At 44.1% G+C, this 18,367-nt stretch overlaps 1 protein-coding gene and 1 non-coding gene across 3 annotated transcripts; one reads left to right on the top strand and one right to left on the bottom strand.

Moving 5' to 3' along the window:
• Positions 1-88: 88 nt before the first annotated feature.
• Positions 89-17,667, top strand: LOC121540436 (cilia- and flagella-associated protein 57). 2 transcript variants are annotated; one of them, XM_041849306.2, is made up of 22 exons: positions 89-191; positions 435-626; positions 848-1,161; positions 1,847-2,109; positions 2,441-2,600; positions 2,812-3,104; positions 3,326-3,491; positions 3,599-3,712; positions 4,027-4,239; positions 5,212-5,385; positions 5,641-5,802; positions 6,086-6,241; positions 10,161-10,254; positions 10,490-10,680; positions 12,418-12,591; positions 13,405-13,563; positions 14,990-15,133; positions 15,822-15,938; positions 16,134-16,268; positions 16,355-16,498; positions 16,746-16,872; positions 17,264-17,667. In XM_041849306.2, the coding sequence occupies exons 2-22, from the start codon at positions 470-472 to the stop codon at positions 17,455-17,457; spliced, it is 3,651 nt and encodes a 1,216-aa protein (XP_041705240.1). In that variant the 5' UTR covers positions 89-191; positions 435-469; the 3' UTR covers positions 17,458-17,667. The 2 variants fall into 2 exon arrangements, with proteins under 2 accessions (XP_041705240.1, XP_041705241.1); XM_041849307.1 differs by lacking the exons at positions 16,355-16,498; positions 16,746-16,872; positions 17,264-17,667 and having other exon boundaries at positions 15,822-15,989; positions 16,134-16,218.
• LOC121540989 lies at positions 7,310-7,362 on the bottom strand. The gene has a single exon (XR_005995634.1). It is a non-coding gene; the product is annotated as a U7 small nuclear RNA (small nuclear RNA).
• Positions 17,668-18,367: the final 700 nt, after the last annotated feature.

Here is an 18,367-nt window from a genome sequence, read left to right as displayed (position 1 = left end):
TAAATATGCATCGTATGAATGCTTTTCCATAGTGATAGAATGTAATGATAACATTCTATTCATATAAAATTCCATGCCTCGGCAAAAATATCATGTTAATCTCTGGATGTCTCAGTGATTTAAAAATAAATCATAAATAAGGAGTTGTGGGGAATCAACACATTTGTATTTATTTTTTGTTTTCAATAAAGGTAAGTAGCTTAGTAAAATAAGAATCATTACTTTTCAAAGTTGAATATATGGTTCCAGGTAAGGCTATAAAAATGTGCCTATTGTAGATCAGGAGTTGTAAATGTAAATTTACAGGTCCAATAGTGCAATTTCAGATCAATGTGAAAAGGATCAATATGGTCTTAAATAATTTAATTAGTGTCCTTAAGAGCTTTGCTTGCCACATCCTAAAGATCAAAAACCTTCTTTCCTTTCACTGGCAGATTTGAGTCTGCAGCTTTGATTTGACAGGACTCTGATGTCTGCAGTGGTGGCCCAGTGCCACTACAGCTTTGGTTTGCGGAGGGGCGTGGCCAATAACCTGTTATACTTTGATGAGCAGACTGTCATCTTCCCATCCGGGAACAACTGTGTTCGTTATAACATCGATCAGAAATGGCAGAGGTTCATCCCAGGTATCTGCATGCTAACATCTCAGGAGTACAACAATATGGCTAGGGTCAAGGTGTTTTATAGTTGTTTAGTGTCTCTGACACTACATCACTCTCTCTGAAATCTATTCATAGACAAATATAAACCTGGCATTAAAAACAAAATTAGCTGTTAACAACCTGTTAAAGATATCCAACTTCCAGTTATGTTCTCTTTGTGATTCATCTTTGATTTTGCTCCTTAGGTTTGGAGAGAAGTCAGGGAATGTATGCCCTGGCTATCAGCTCAAACCGCCGCTACCTGGCGGTGTCGGAGCGGGGAGAGAGGGCCACCATTACAGTGTACGACCTGCAGCACGAGCAGAGCCGGAAGAGGAAGGTGCTGAATGGAGGGGACATCCATGTCCGGGAGTTTGTCTCAATGGCCTTCTCCACTGACTCCAAGTACTTCATCGGCCAGTCAGGGGCGCCAGACTACACCCTCTTCTACTGGATGTGGGAGAAGCAGAAGGTCATGGCCATGGTGAAGACCACTGTGGCCGCTAATCCAGTCAACCAGGTGAGGTCGGACTGCTCTCTTGTTAGTGGGGCCAGGGAAGAGTCATTGGCAAGGAAATGGTGGTGTGGAATGATCAGCATGTTCATTCAAAATAGCAGTATTATTTTTCCATAGATAAAGCAGTGTTTCCCAAAGTCGGTCCTGGGCCCCCCCTGGGTGCACGTTTTGTTTTTTCCCCTAGCACTACACAGCTGATTCAAATAACCAACTCATCATCAAGCTTTGATTATTTGAATCAGCTGTGTAGTGCTAGGGCAAAAAACAAAACGTGCACCCAGGGGGAGCCCCAGAACCGACTTTGGGAAACCCTGAAAGGCATTAAATCGCATTCCTGGTCCTTGCTCCTTACTCTGTTGTAGTATCAACTCTGTAGCTGATCACACACATACTTATTTACTTACAAAGGCTATATTATGATGGCACTGTCTCACACTCTACACGCTTAGAAATAGAGGTGCTATCTAGAACCTAAAACGGTTCTTCGGCTGTCTCCATAGGATAACCCTTTGAAGAACCCATTTTGGATCCAGGTGGAACCCTTTTGATTCCAGGTAGAACCCTTTTGGGTTCCATGTAAAACCCCTTTCCAAAGAGGGTTCTACATGGAACCAAAAAGGGTTCTCTTATGGGGGAAGCCGAAGAACCCTTTTGGAACCCTTTTTTCTAAGAGTGTATATGTTTCCAGGTCAGCTTGAACCCATACGACAACACCCAGATCTGTGTGAGTGGGAATGGGGTCTTCAAGCTGTTCCGCTATGCAGAGGGGGTTCTGAAGCAGTCCACCTTCCATAAGCAAGAGACCCATAACTTCCTATCCCATGCCTGGATGTCTGAGGAGAGGGTGATTGCAGGGACAGAAGCAGGCAGGCTGATGGTGTTTGAGTCTGGAGACCTTCGATGGAACATGAGTGTGACCACCAAGGCCACCATGTCACAGGACTCAGACAGGTGGGCATAAGGAGAGACAGGCTTGTGCTGACACAGTAATAACCTACCTATCTACCATGAAATAAAATGTTACCAAATTAGCTGTTTAGGAAAGCTAGACCAATCTAAAGTGCTCTTGGATATCATACCACACAGGCAGTTAGAGTCCAGTTTGGGCAACTTCTTTCAATGCACAGGGCACAGAACAGATGTCACACAATTTCCATGCCTGCTGTGTTTCTTTTGACCTGCACACCGAAGAAGGTGAAAGCCGAAACGTCTGTGTATGTTACCCTCCTAATGCCGTAAAAATAATAAAAATAATAATAATAACAATCGAAAAATGTTACAGTGCAGAGAGAAATGATGAAGAGGCCCCTCCTCAGTTGCCAAGGGTTACAGTCATCACAGCTTACTCCAAAGGCTTTGCCTGCTCGGCCGGTCCTGGGACTGTGTATCTGTTTGAGAGAACGGACGACAAGGACAACTACAGGAAGACCAGGGAGATCAGGGTGACAGAATTTTTTTCACCAAACTATCACTATCACTCAAGCGAGCTGTATAGTGCAAATCTAAGCACCTTCTGTACAAACAGACTATTTGTACAGAGGTTTCTGAAAATGTCACTGCCTTTGTATTTATACTTGTGTGTTTTTTATTAATGTAACTGTGTTGTGCATGCATGCATGTGTGTGTGTGTTTTCATGTATATGTTCCATTCAGATCCCCCCAGACCAGTGCAGTCACAAGCCCAGCTATGCAGAGCAGCAGCAGATAGTCTCTCTGGTCATCAGTCCATCAGAGGAGACAGTAGTGACCAGTACAGACCGTGGTCAGCTCTACAGTATCGCCCTGTCCTCTGCTGAGACGAGCAAGGGGGAGCAGGTCCAGTTTGAGTTCCTGTCCCACTCTTTCCACTCTGGGTCTATCACCGGCCTGTCCATCTGCATCCGCAAGCCCATCATCGCCACCTGCTCCCTGGACCAGTCTGTACGCATTTGGAACGTTGAGACCAAGTAAGAACTGTGGGTTTCACAATCCCTTTTAATAAAGATTTTCTGGACTTTATGTCAAGACTATACAGTGTCCCAGCCTGTGATGATTGTCTCAGCTCCTTTGTTGTTTTAGACACTGAACGGTAGTTACAGTATATGTGAGATTAATTTTTTTCTTGGCTGGCTGTTAGAAGGTTTTTAAAAGACTTTATTAGGTATGTCTCACTTTCCTTTCCCCCCAGCACCCTCGAGCTGTATAAGGAGTTCCAGGAGGAGGCGTTCAGCATCGCCCTCCACCCCTCTGGCCTGTTTGTCATGGTGGGCTTCTCTGAAAAGCTGCGACTCATGAACCTGCTCATAGACGACGTCAGGACCTTCAAGGAGTTCACCGTGCGAGGCTGTAGAGAGGTCAGAATTAAGAGTTCTCAATGCCAACAGTGCCTCATTGTAGATAGCTGAACATCACTGGTACTTGAACATTGATTTGCAGTGTACTGTATGCTTTTTCCTTTTAGTGTGCTTTCAGTCACGGAGGACACCTGCTTGCTGCGGTCAATGGAAACGTCATCCACATCTACTCCACCACCACGTTCGAGAATGTCCTCAACCTTAAAGGACACAATGGGAAGGTTAGGAATGGTACACTGGGGGAGGTCACTGTTGGTTTACAGTGTGATTTATCATCAGAGAGTAAGACTCTAGCTAGCAAGCTCCAACTAGCCCACTAGCAGCCTGCCTCCGGCATATTTTTTGGCCCACATCTGGCAGCCGCTTGACCAACCACAGTTCCAGGCCATGTGACCTGACCAGGAAAAACGTTTGGCCCTAGTTATAGCTTTGAGTTTTCCTGGTCAGTTCACCTGTCTCGAAAAACTCAGGGTCGCAGAGGTAACGTGACCGCATGTGGGTATTTTGTTTGAGGCTTTCCTGTCTCCATCTCCAGGTGCGCTCCATAGCCTGGAGTGGTGATGACAGCAGGCTGGTGTCATGTGGTATGGAGGGGGCTGTGTACGAGTGGAACACCCTGACTAGCAAGCGGGAGTCGGAGAGCGTCCTCAAGTCCTGCAGCTACACCAGTGTCACCGTCTCCTCCGACGCCAAGACTATCTTCGCCGTGGGGACCGACTGTACCCTGAAAGAGATCCAGGCCTGTCAAGTGAGACCCCAAAAAAGTACCATGTTTCTTCCCTCTAGGGAGTTTTTCCTGTCTGTTGCTTCTGCTTTGCTTGCTCTTTGGGGTCTAGGCTAGGTTACTGTAAAGCTCTTCTTGACAACTGCTGATGTAAAACTTTAGATTGACATTTTATTGAAATGTCAGATACTCTGACAACTGCGTATTAGTTTTGAGATATAGTCAGTTATAATGATGCTATAAAATTATATCAGGTCTTTCTTGTAATAGCTATAAGATGGTTTTAATAATTGAGGGGTGCAATTAGAACTTATTATCCAGGTCTACAGTATCTTCTTATTCTTACTATGCAGAAGTTTCCCTCGAGAGTGGTACTATGCTGACTGTTTTGAGTTAATATTTTATTTCCTTAAACTCTTCATTACATTTTTTGATGGTGTCAGTTTCCAGCTGTGTGAAGTGAAGTTCTGAAAGGGAAGTAAATAGTGTTTCCCTCTCCGTCATAATGACTGGGGACAGAGAGTTTATTACATTCCCACTCTGCTGTCACTTCTTCTCATCCCTGAGTGACGGCCATCTTTCTGACAGTCTATGAAAGCAATCAAGAAAGACGATACAGTCCGTCAAAAAAGAGGCCCTTTGAGTTATTCTGGGAAGCTGGAGCTTGGAGAGAAAAACCCACAACAATCATAAATATCTCAATTTGGAGGAGTTTTATCCAGTCCTGAATAGATCAGTGGTGATGTTGGATGCCTTCATCCATCCCCATCAGGCTATTTGCATTCCAAGTGTTGAAGTAAACAAAACTTTCACTGACAGAATATCCACTTCAATAAATGAGTCCCTGGGGGTTACCTCTGCTGCATTCATTTCTTGCCATCCCTTGATAGTAGCCTTAATATGGTAGCCTTTATATGGTAGTCTTTATATGGTAGCCTTTATATGGACATCCACTTTGTCCTCATCCACTGACTGTCCCGTCTCTCTCTCTGTCAGATCCTACGTGAGGTGCCCACTGAAGATGTGGCTTACACCACCATCGCCATGTCCCGTTCTGGGCGCACGCTCTTCACTGGGACCTCCATCGGAACCATCAGGGCCATCAAGTACCCCCTGTCCATCCAGAAGGACTGGATCGAGTACCAGGCCCACTCTTCACCTGTCACCAAGGTACGACTTGCAATGCCTTCACCAAACAGTAAAATACTGTGCATTGCAATGCAATACAACGCAGCACAATTTGAGCGATTACAGTGTAATGAACCACAACAACATGAAGCAACACAACAACACACACCCCTCACACACAACCTGTTTCGATGACGAGCTGATTTCAAGATTGATGGTAATCAGTGCAAAGGCCATTGATTTGAGTGGATGTATCATGAACAGAGGTGTTGAAGTGTGTGTCCTCTCTGTGTTCAGATGGTGATCACGTTTGACGACCAGTACCTGCTGACAGTATCTGAGGACGGCTGTCTGCTCATCTGGAAGATCATAGACAAGGAGGGCCACGGCCTGAAGAGAGACAAGGAGATCACCTACGCTGAGGAGATCCTCATCACCAAGTCAGACCTGGAGGAGAAGGTAACTCACCATGGGGATCTTTGGAGCATTACACTGACATGATACATGGGTTGGGTGTGTTACAATATTGTAGGTTTGCAAGGGCCATGGTCACTCCTACTCTAACCTGATTACTCACATTATCCCTGTCCTCCTGTCCTCTCCTCTTCCCCCCTCTCCTCCCCTGCTCTCATGCCTCCTTTTATCTCTTCTCCCACTCTCTTCACTTCACTGCTTCTACTCTTCTTCCCTCCCTCGCTCATTCTCTTCCTCTCCCTCACTACCTCCTCTCCTCCTATAACAGAACCAGGTGATGTTAGAGCTGAAGACGCGTGTGGAGGAGCTGAAGATGGAGAATGAGTACCAGCTCCGTCTGAAGGACATGAACTACAACGAAAAGACCAAGGAGCTGTCAGCTAAGTTTGTTCGGCAGATGGAGTCGCTCAAGACCAAGATACAGGTGAGACAGACAGGGCTTTAAACATAATCAGTTACCTACCTCAAACAACTTAACTAAATAAAGTACTAGTCAATTTGATTCAATTACTTTTGTGAATTAGAGTGATGTAGCTACATTTAGATGGTAAATAGGCTCTGAGGTAAACACTAATATGGCATGAACTAGTACGGGACACCGGGGCCAATTGTAACAGGGGCCAATTGTAACAGGGGCCAATTGTAACAGGGGCCAATTGTAACACCATGAATTTCTTCAAACAGAAACAAGCTAGAGTGATGATACTCTCTCAGCACATGCCCATTTAGGGTTTCTCTCTGCTTGAAAAGTTGCAGCCAAATATCTCACTATTTGCAGGTGAAAGTAGTTTTTTCGTCTGCTGTATTTTTCTTATACTGTCCTGAGCATTAATGTCCAAGAATTCAAACTATCATAATTATCATCACTATATGTTGGCTAAACATTGACATGTTTGACATGTGTCACTATTGTTGTCTCTTGCTAGGCACATGAGATTTTGTCATGGCAGCTGGGTTGGGGTCAATTGTAATGCAGTGTTGAAATGAACCCGAGCCAAGCAGGCAATGATGAAAAAAAAGTTATATTCACTTTAGGATTGTATGAATTACACATGAATTATACAAGAACTAACTTTAAATAGCCTTGGAGTACTATAGATTGCCAAAAAAGTTGTAAACATATATCATTTGGGCACCATCAGACTATTCAAACGTTTTGAGAGGAACCGAATGACCATGCACAAACAAGGGTGTTACTGTAAATATTGGTTACACTCGCATGAAAAAATACTATAGTATACTATGGTATGGATACTATAGTATTCACAGTAGTGTTTTTGCAGACTTTACTGTAGTATTCACTGTAGTAAAAGAAAACTTGTATATACTATAGTAAATCATGTAGTGTTTTTGCAGACTGTAGTATTCTGTGGTATTTACTATAGGGTTTTTGCGGAACGTAATATACTGTACTATTTACTGTAGTGTTTTTGCGTACATTACTGTAGTATTTACTATAGTATTTTTGTTATATTATCTTTGACATAGAAGTGGTGGCTTTTTCCTTCAGAAAACCTACTGGAGAAATACTAAAAGAGCACATTTTTCATAACCTGTAGGTAGGACTGAGGTCTGAACGGATAGTTCAGAGCTTCTGCTCTTTTCTATAACCTGTAGGGAACACAATATATGGTCTATACTTGGCATGTAGGTTTCTCACTTCTGGGTGGCACAAATTGGGAAATGGGGGAATTGGCAGGGTATATGCAAATTAAATACTGTAGTATTTACTATAGTTAATAAAGTGTAGTGATTTTTGCAGACTAGTGTTTTTGGAGACTGTAGTATTTTTGCGGACATTAGTGTAGTATTTACTACGTTTGTTGTGTGGATAATACTGTAGTATTTACAGTATACTCTACATTATACTACAACATTCTGTAGTTAGTACTACACATGATCGAGGGATACTGCAGTGTGTAGTATAGTATTCTACAGTATACTACAGTTTACTAAAGATTTCTATAGTAAGTACTGTAGTATTCTATAGTAAACTGTAGTATTTTTGTGGGCGTACATATAAATAATAATTTTCTTGTAAAATCATTACTTATGTCTATGATCATTCATAAACATTAATGTTTTTTAAGTTAAGTGAATGTATTTGGTAAATTTTTTAGGTGTTACATTTGACCCCAGGTACTGTTATTAAGACAGATGTACGTTTCTTATATTAAAAAAAAAAGTGACTGGCCTAGTTCAAGTGGTCTCAATTGCCCCTGGTCTCCCCGACATCTGATTTACCTTGTACCAAATAACTCTGAGTCTGTTTACTATACAATCTTAGAAAAAAAGGGTTCCAAAAGGGTTCTTTATGGAGGAATATGGTTCTCGCAAGAACCCTTTTTGAAGGACAAGGGTTCTTTGTAAGGCAAAGGGTTCTACCTAGAACCTTTAACATCCTAAGAACCGTTTTTGGAGGAAAAGGTTATTTGATAATTCTTTGGAAGGCAAGAAGGGTTCTACATAGCACCATATACAGTGGGGAGAACAAGTATTTGATACACTGCCGATTTTGCAGGTTTTCCTTACAAATCATGTAGAGGTCTGTAATTTTTATCATAGGTACACTTCAACTGTGAGAGACGGAATCTAAAACAAAAATCCAGAAAATCACATTGTATGATTTTTAAGTGATCAATTTGCATTTTATTGCATGACATAAGTATTTGATACATCAGAAAAGCAGAACTTAATATTTGGTACAGAAACCTTTGTTTGCAATTACAGAGATCATACGTTTCCCGTAGGTCTTGACCAGGTTTGCACACACTGCAGCAGGGATTTTGGCCCACTCCTCCATACAGACCTTCTCCAGATCCTTCAGGTTTCGGGGCTGTCGCTGGGCAATACAGACTTTCAGCTCCCTCCAAAGATTTTCTATTGGGTTCAGGTCTGGAGACTGGCTAGGCCACTCCAGGACCTTGAGATGTTTCTTACGGAGCCACTCCTTAGTTGCCCTGGCTGTGTGTTTCGGGTCGTTGTCATGCTGGAAGACCCAGCCACGACCCATCTTCAATGCTCTTACTGAGGGAAGGAGGTTGTTGGCCAAGATTTCGCGATACATGGGCCCATCCATCCTCCCCTCAATACGGTGCAGTCGTCCTGTCCCCTTTGCAGAAAAGCATCCCCAAAGAATGATGTTTCCACCTCCATGCTTCACGGTTGGGATGGTGTTCTTGGGGTTGTACTCATCCTTCTTCTTCCTCCAAACACGGCGAGTGGAGTTTAGACCAAAAAGCTCTATTTTTGTCTCATCAGACCACATGACCTTCTCCCATTCCTCCTCTGGATCAACCAGATGGTCATTGGCAAACTTCAGACGGGCCTGGACATGCGCTGGCTTGAGCAGGGGGACCTTGCGTGCGCTGCAGGATTTTAATCCATGACGGCGTAGTGTGTTAGTAATGGTTTTCTTTGAGACTGTGGTCCCAGCTCTCTTCAGGTCATTGACCGGTCCTGCCGTGTAGTTCTGGGCTGATCCCTCACCTTCCTCATGATCATTGATGCCCCACGAGGTGAGATCTTGCATGGAGCCCCAGACCGAGGGTGATTGACCGTCATCTTGAACTTCTTCCATTTTCTAATAATTGCGCCAACAGTTGTTGCCTTCTCACCAAGCTTGCCTATTGTCCTGTAGCCCATCCCAGCCTTGTGCAGGTCTACAATTTTATCCCTGATGTCCTTACACAGCTCTCTGGTCTTGGCCATTGTGGAGAGGTTGGAGTCTGTTTGATTGAGTGTGTGGACAGGTGTCTTTTATACAGGTAACGAGTTCAAACAGGTGCGGTTAATACAGGTAATGAGTGGAGAACAGGAGGGCTTCTTAAAGAAAAACTAACAGGTCTGTGAGAGCCGGAATTCTTACTGGTTGGTAGGTGATCAAATACTTGTTCTCCCCACTGTATCATATTTCCCAGCATGTGCTAATGAAGGGTGATTTTCAGAATAGTTTTAATATCTGTGTTTTTGTATGTACATTGATTGGTTGATTATAAAGAACATTCTAGGTAGAACCTTCTGCAAAGGGTTCTACCTAGCACCAAAAAGGGACAAACCGAAGAACCCTATATGGTTCTACTTAGCACCTTTATTTCTAAGCGTGTAGCTCAGTATAATACTTTTAACATGGTTTAACTTTCAAAAGTGTTCAGCTCTCATTATGGTATGCACTGAGTGTACTTTGCCTTGTAAGAGTCGGCCTTGATAAGAGCTACTGCTAGATCGATACATGGAAATGAGAATTGAAAGTGGCTCTGGCTGGGCTGGCGTAAGGTGCATGTATAGAGATATCCCTCTCTCTCTCCACCTTTCTTCATCCCTCTCACAATCTCTCCTGTCAGATCCTAAAGACGGAGAGAGACAATATGGAGGTAGCTAATCAGGAGACCATGTTCGAGGTCATGGAGAAACACTCCAAAGAGCTGCAGGATATGGGTGAGTTATTTTCTATTATATTCTGCTCTGCTCTATTCTATGCTATTCTCACTTCTTGTCCATCTTTCAGAATATATTTTTTAAACCTTTTAAGTTTGGAGTTAAGAGACTTGAATGAGACTTGAATGACTCCCATTGCAGTGTGTTCATTGACAGCAGTACATGATAGCATTGACTGTGTTTGAGCCAGGGTCCTCATTGGATATCCTCTCTGTCTCTCTCTGCGTTCCCCTAGAGTCGGCCAACAGTCAGAAGCTGATGCTGGAATATGAGAAGTACCCGGAGCTGCAGTTCAAGTCTCAGCAGATGCAGCAGGACTACGAGGAACAGCTGCAGCAGATGGACGAGAGCAAGACTGCTGCCCTGGAGGAGCTCACCCTCTACTATGAGGGCAAGATCCAGGAGAAACTACTGGTGCTGGAGCAGGTAGGGGTTTCCAGGATGTCAAGAGGTTGTATGGGGACGTTTGGAGGTGGGATTTGGGATTTGGGGCTTTATATAGAGAGTCCTCACAGGTAGCTTCCTGTTTTTTCCCCTCACCAGGATGAACTTTGGGTTAGGGCCCAGAGTTTTCCCCGGTCAGGTCATGTGGTCAGGAAAAACTCCTGGCCCTACTTCAAGGTGATGTAGTCTAGTCAGGCGTTTAGCAGCACCTTCACCCTCTCTTTCTCCTCCCTGCTGTGACACTGATTGGAAGCGAAGAGACAAATGGTTTCTGGGAGCGCCAGGTTCTCCATCGAAGATGTCCGGAGTATCTTTAAGGAAATGCGACGTCAACTCCCATCATTGCTAATGGGGGTGTGAGCAGCGGGCGTGGGGAGAGGGGCGGGCAGGACGGGGGTGGGGTATGTGGGTGGCACAACACAGGGCCTGCATAACCACCTTATTATTTAATTCTGAATGGAATAGAGAATTAAACGAGATATAGAGAGAATTTTAAGATCCCACACTACAATACATCACGTCACCAATCAGCCCTCAGATGTCATACTCAAGAAATAATCACGAAAGCAGTTTCTTTCATCATCGCTTGTGGCTCAGTTGGTAGAGCATGGCACTTGCAACTCCAGGGTTGTGGGTTCGATTCCCACAGGGGACCAGTACAAAAATGTATGGACTCATTACTTACTTTAAGTCGCTCTGGATAAGAGTGTCTGCTAAAATGGCCTAAAAATATATATATATATATATAAAAAAATCATAATAGTAGACAGAGAAGTATACTGTTGACAAGACACACATATTTGGGCCTTCCTAACCTCCCACCATTGCCTCAAAGTTCCCCTTTGTAGCTCTACACAGGGCCTGCATAATCACCTTATTATTTAACTCTGGGGAGAGAGAGAGAGAGAGAGAGAGAGAGAGAGAGAGAGAGAGAGAGAGAGAGAGAGAGAGAGAGAGAGAGAGAGAGAGAGAGAGAGAGAGAGAGAGAGAGAGAGAGAGAGAGAGAGAGAGAGAGGCGTGCATGGAATGCAGAGCATCTCAGTAGCCTGACCCTGACTGGGATAATGTACTAAAGGTGAATAAACAAACACCCAACAATGGGATTATCCAGCTTCTTCACAGATGTCATGCTAGGATGACCTAACCTCTGTCTGTGTTGTGAGGCAGAGCTCCCGTTCATACCCTCTTTATCTCTCTCTCCCTCTGTCCTTTGGTCTCGTGCCCTCTGTCTCTTTTTCTAATCTTTCTTATCCTCACTCTATATCCTTTCACCTCTCTCTTTCTCTGTATCTCATTCCTTCTCTTCAACTTAACTCTTCTCCTGTCAGCAATGGGTGTGGCTGAAATAGCAAAATCTACTAATTTGAAGCGATGTCCACATACTTTTGTATATACTGTATAGTGTAGCTAGGTGAGACAACCACATCTGTTATTTTTTAAATTAAGTAGCTATCAGCAAAACCAGTGCTAGTAGGAAAAAGTCAAGTGTTCGTTCACGAAAGGCAAGGGTGTTATTTTTTTATATATTTTTTGTGGAGGATGAGGGGGGGTGCTGTGGGAATATTTAAGATACTCTTTGAAGAGGTAGGGTTTCAGATGTTTTCGAAAGATGGGCAGGGACTCTGCTGTCCTAGTATCAGAGGGAAGCTTGTTCCACCATCTCCCACATATGTCTCGCTCCCTCCCTCCCTCCCTTCCTTCCCACCCCTCCCTCTGTAGTGCCAGGAGGAGTCTCGTATCCAGGTGAGGGAGTTTGAAGAGAGCAGGAAGCAGATGGAGGAGGATGGAGACAGGGAGATCCAGGACATCAGGATCCGCTACGAGAGGTGGCTGAGGGACGAGAGGGAGGCCAACATGCTCATGAAGAGAGACACCGGCATCATGAAGAAGAAGGTAGAGACATGATCTTCTCACCTCCCACTCCTCCACTATCCCCATCGCTCTCAAAAGTTTCCTTGATTCCTTTGGTCCTCTTGCCTTCTTCTCAGAACATCAGAGGGATACGAGGAGAGCATTGGAGGAGAAGATCAGAGGGTCCTCTCCTCAGATCTTCTCCAATGCTCTCCTCACTTTTTTCTGATGTTTTGAGAAGGAAGTGGGGAGAGAACAGGAGGATGCAAGATTCACCCCTACTCTGCTTCCAAGTCCCATCCCATCCTACACACTCTACTCAACCCTCTCCCACCTAGCCCCTGCCTGCCTTTTCATCAGCTCTTCTCTCCCAGCCTGCAGTGTGGTAGATCATAATTACAGCCAATCAGACGCAGCATACAGCCTGCTGACTGCAAGCAGGGCATGTCCATCTGTCCACAGTTAGGCTCTAATGCGCTCCCTCTGCATGCTCACTCAATATCACAGGGATCACTTTAATGGAGAGGGATGACGTTGAATCAGATCCGCTGCATATTCTGCAGTCCTATACACCTGGTCCCATTCTGTCTATCTGTTGTCTTTTCTTGTCTTCTCTCTGTCTTTTTTTGTCTCCTTCCATTTCTTCCTAGATCAGGGCAGGCTATTTTTACTATCCAATATGGTTTGGGATGTGGAGGCCTTATTATGGGTTATGGGAAGCTAGAAAGAATATGACGATTGTGTTAATGACAATGAGTTATGAGGATGGTGACTGATGACATTTCCCTCCCTCCCTCCTTCCCTTACACACACACACATATACACACACACACACACACACACACACACACACAGTTCAGCAGCCTGCAGACGAATATAGACAACAGGAACGTGGAGATGGAGAGGATGAAGTCGGAGCAGCAGAACCTACAGGCCATCATCAAGTCCCTGGAAAAGGACATCCTGGCTCTGAAGAAAGCGATCCAGGAGAGGGACGAGACCATCCAGGACAAGGTGAGTGAGTGGCTGGGGTGAGGGGGTACAGGGGGTGAGGGGGTACAGCCAGGTGCCGTGGAAAGGAGAGGGTTAGTTTTGTTCCAAAAGGAGTGAGGCAGGAATTATTGGTTTGCCTCCAAGGTATGCAGAAACATGGAAGGTATAGTTGACTGGACGTCACTGAAACTGTTAAAACACTGAGGAAGGAAAACAGTCTGTTTTGTATAATGGACCTCTACTGGTATGATTGTATTCCAGTTTAGTTTGTTCTAATGCCCCTCCCTCATAATTAAACACAATCAACTCATACGCTATTATAAATTGTCCATAAAAGTTTCCTTTCCACATCCATTCATCCTGACTGAGTCCCAGTGCCATGCATCACACCAGGCAAGGTGACTGTGAGACTGTAAGACTCCTCCCCCCAGCGCAGAACAGCACTGAGCCTTGAGAAGGGAAGGTCCACTAATGAATAATCCCACTCAGACACCTGCTCTATGAGCACGAACTCACATGCGCACACACGCGTATGTGCATAGGCGCACACACATGCATGCACAACATGTGTCAGTGCGTAAAGCCTCCTTAACAACATGCTTGCTGCTGTTAGCACAATTGATGTGTGAGACACTGTGGCATGTTATTTCCCTTAAAGTGTACATGTTCATATTTTACCATCCGCGTTATGAGGGGGCAGACAGGGGGAGAAATGCATTTGCATTTCTCTCTCTGTTGGCTCTCATTGTGTGTACAGGGAAACTTAATTGATCACTGTGGCTTTAGTGTGTAAATGTCACAGATGCTGTCCTATGAAAAGGTCTGCCCCCTACACACTCACACTCACATACACACACACACACACACACACACACACAAGATGAAACACTTTCAAACAGCTAATTGGACAGAGAGTAAATTCTAACAAAATGGTTCTGCATCAAAACACCTTCCTCTTCATGAATATGGATTCACACTCAGCAGCATAACCGTGGCATCTGTTGTTCCTACGCTCTCTTGTCTGGTTTGCTCGCTTGTCTCTAACGATAATACATTTGAGCATTAAGAGGTGCTGCCCAGAAGTTAAGCCGAACATTTAGATTTGGATCACCAAAGTGCTTTTATTGTTGAACTACTCATACAAAATGACATTTCCTTTCAATTTCATTGGATATCAAAGTTTGGAAGAGGACCATGAACATAATTTAACTTTTAAAAAGTGACTATAAAAATGTAATGGCTTATTTAAATGATCTAAGAACCTGTACCATGGCGCTACCACATCATAACCATGAGTCATTAAATGGCTGTTAAATGTGTAGTCAGTCAGTGTGAATATTAACTTTATACAGAGATCTGAGGCCTGTTTATACTTTCTTGCCAACCAAGACAGCACAAACAGATCTGGGACCAGGCTAAAGTCTTGTCTTGTTCCTGTGTACTGTAGGAGAAACGCATCTATGATCTGAAGAAGAAGAACCAGGAGCTGGAGAAGTTGAAATTTGTCCTGGACTACAAGATCAAAGAACTGAAGAAACAGATAGAGCCCAGAGAGAATGATATCAAGGAGATGAAGGAGCAGATCCACGAGGTAAAACAAGATGGCTTCTCTTCTTCCTCATTTATCAGCTCTTTAACAGGTTAACTGTCATTTCTTCAATTGTTGAAAACCATCACTGAAATGTCCCTTGAGTACATACATTCTATCGGCAGTTGTCCACAGTAGGCTAACTGAAATGTCTCTTTGAGTAGAATGAGAATTCAATGTTCACAGAGTAAATCAGTTCCTACTTTTGTACTTGTCATCATTGATACTTTTTGAAACCGCCTGCCAACTTCAGGCCCTTTTCATCTAAATGGAAATGAGCACTGTGGTCCATATAAATGTAGGGTTGATCAGGGTTTAGATGTCCTATAGATCAGCTGTGTGAGAGAGAGAGGGAGGTGGGAGAGAGGGGAGAATATAGAGATCAATGCTATGCCCCCCCCACCCCACCCCTCTACACTCTAACTCCACTCACACTTGTATTTTCCTACTAGCACTGACTTTGCACATAACTTCTTACCGTGACTGTGATAATGTGGTTGTCTCGCCTAGCTATCTTTAGATGAATGCACTAACTGTAAGTTGTTCTAGATAAGAGTGTCTGCTAAATGTATTTTCTAAAAAGTATGTATTTTTACATTTGAGTCATTTAGCAGACGCTCTTATCCAGAGCGACTTACAGTTAGTGAGTGCATCCATTTTCATATGTCAGAAGGCTTCCTGTGATCTGTAGATGGAGGAGGAGCTGGATACCTTCCACAAGAAGAACACTCAACAGGAGCTGGACATCGCTGAGCTGAAGCTCAAACTCACCACCACTGACAAGGAGATGCACAAGGGCCTGAAGAAGGTGTACTGTATAAGTAGATACTGTACATAAAAGTTGGAGAGAGAGAGAGAGGTTCATAAGTTTATATTTGTGCATTTATCTTTGTCTGACTATCAGTGCCACCCAATTTGTCTGACAAGTCCACGATCTTCACCCACAGTCTCACCTCCATCCCTCACTTTTCCTCTCTCCCTCCACATATCCCCTCCTTCTCAGGTGAGAGATGTGGAGGCCCTGGTACGCCGGTTCAAGACGGACCTCCATAACTGTGTGGGGTTCATCCAAGAGCCCAAGAGGCTGAAGGACAGCATCAGAGACCTGTACGACCGCTACGCACAGCAGAGTGACGTGGTGAGACAGCGTTAGCTACTGTGTGTTCCTGTTAAGAAGTACTGAATGCAACACGTTTTTAAATGGCTGCTCTTCATGTCTCTCAGCTGGATATAGTTAGTGTGGATGGAAACATCCAGAAGGAGTACGCTCGGCAAAGGGAGCACCTGGAGAGGAACGTGGCGTCCCTGAAGATGAAGCTGGCCAATGACAGCGTGGTCCACCATGCTGACAACGTCAAGATCATGCAGGTGACAGAGACAAGACTTTTCAGAAAGGACTGTTGGAGTAGGTGGATAAGTATGTCTGTGTGCCCAACACTATTTTCATAGGATTTGTGGATTTGGTTTCATTCCCATTTATAAGACACCCAAAAGCTAGGCTTGTTGTTTAGTGTTGTATTCCTTGACTGGCTGACAGACAGATGGACGGACGGACTAATTGACTGACTGACTGACTGACTGATTGCTTGACTGGATAATTGATTGGTTGCTACAGGAGAACGTGACTCTGATCAGTGAGGTCAACGACCTGCGGCGGGAGCTGCATCTGGTGCGTTCCCAGGTCCATGACTACAAGAGTCTGATGGGAAAGAAGGGCCAGAAGCAGACCAACACACTCAAAGGTGACCTCTTTCTCACTCATCTCTCTGATTTACAGTAAAGAGAATAGAGTGCAGCTTTCTACTCATTGGAAAGATTGGTTGAGTAAAGTTCACTGAACTTTCCTCTGAAGTAGAGTATTCATATTTCTAGCCACTGGGTGCCACTGTGTGAATAGTCTGTATAATAACTTTTCCCCCTGTGGTAAAACCACATTTCTACTCTTTTATTCACTTCATATTCATATAAGTGCTTTAGAAGTGGGTGTCTGGTCACAGTCTCATTCCAAGAAGGCATACCATAGTTGTTTGGAGTATTCCCTAAGAATTTAGGGTAACGTCCTATCGGCCTACTTCTACTTCCCTATAAAGTAACTCCTGCATGATCTCACTCTGAATTGGTCCCTATACCCAGCCCTGCTGTCTCCCAGGGCCAACCCCAGTAACATGGTGGTCCGTCTGAACGAGGAGGACGAAGGGGACCGCATCATCCAGCTGCAGCGCCTGGAGATCAAGAGACTGAGAGAGGAGATCCAGGTCCTGATGAAGATACACTCCTACAGACCCCCCTCCACCACCAAGCTACCCTCCCTCCAAACCAATGCATAACCACCACCACCCTCTCTCCAGACCAATACATAACCTCCTCACCACCACTACCACTCACCCAACACACAGACCCATGCAGTATGAGACCTCCACATCATAATAAATGGAATATACAGCACATTTTTACAAATTGAAAGTGCCTTTTAGCAGAAGCAATAATTAATGCCATTTTTTAAAAGCAGCTAGGAAATAAAAGTAGAACAATTCATATTTGAGTTTTTATATCATTTTCTATTTTTTTATGAGATGGGCCCATTGGAATTTCCAAAAGTGAATGGAGGCTGTTCCTGTCCAGGTGGATCAGATCAATAAGTCATTGTGTCAGACTGGAAATGATTAATGTTTTATGACAAACTATTCATTAACAAGAACAATTGACATTGTTGGGTATTGTTCATCTAAAACAGTCTACACCATATTGATTAAATATTTTATAGGCTTGTCAGTAGCCTTTTTGTGTTTTGATTGATGCATGTGGTGTGCATATTTAACAGGACTGCTCGGTGAAAGGGTATTCCTTTTTACGTTACTGTAAAAACCAACACATAACCACCCTACCGACTCCACCGCCAAGCTACCCTCCCTACAAACAAACACACAACCACCCCTACAGATCCCCCTCCACCCCCAAGCTACCTTCCCTCCAAACCAACACATATCCACCCCCCCACCGCCAAGCTACCCTCCCTACAAACCAATACATTACCTCCTCACCACCACTACCACTCACCCAACACACAGACCCATGCAGTATGAGACTTCCACATCATAATAAACTGAATATAAAGAACAATTTGACATATTGAAAGTGCCTTTTAGCAGAAGTAATAATGAATTTAAAAAATTTACAAGCTGTGATTAATGTGAGGAACCGTTAGGGGGTAGGCTGAGACAGACTTGTGATTCACAC

Source organism: Coregonus clupeaformis, chromosome 26 (assembly GCF_020615455.1).
Source record: "Coregonus clupeaformis isolate EN_2021a chromosome 26, ASM2061545v1, whole genome shotgun sequence".
Classification (NCBI taxonomy): Eukaryota; Metazoa; Chordata; class Actinopteri; order Salmoniformes; family Salmonidae; genus Coregonus; species Coregonus clupeaformis.
Note: the sequence above shows the minus strand (reverse complement) of the source record. Positions and strands in the feature narration are given on the sequence as shown.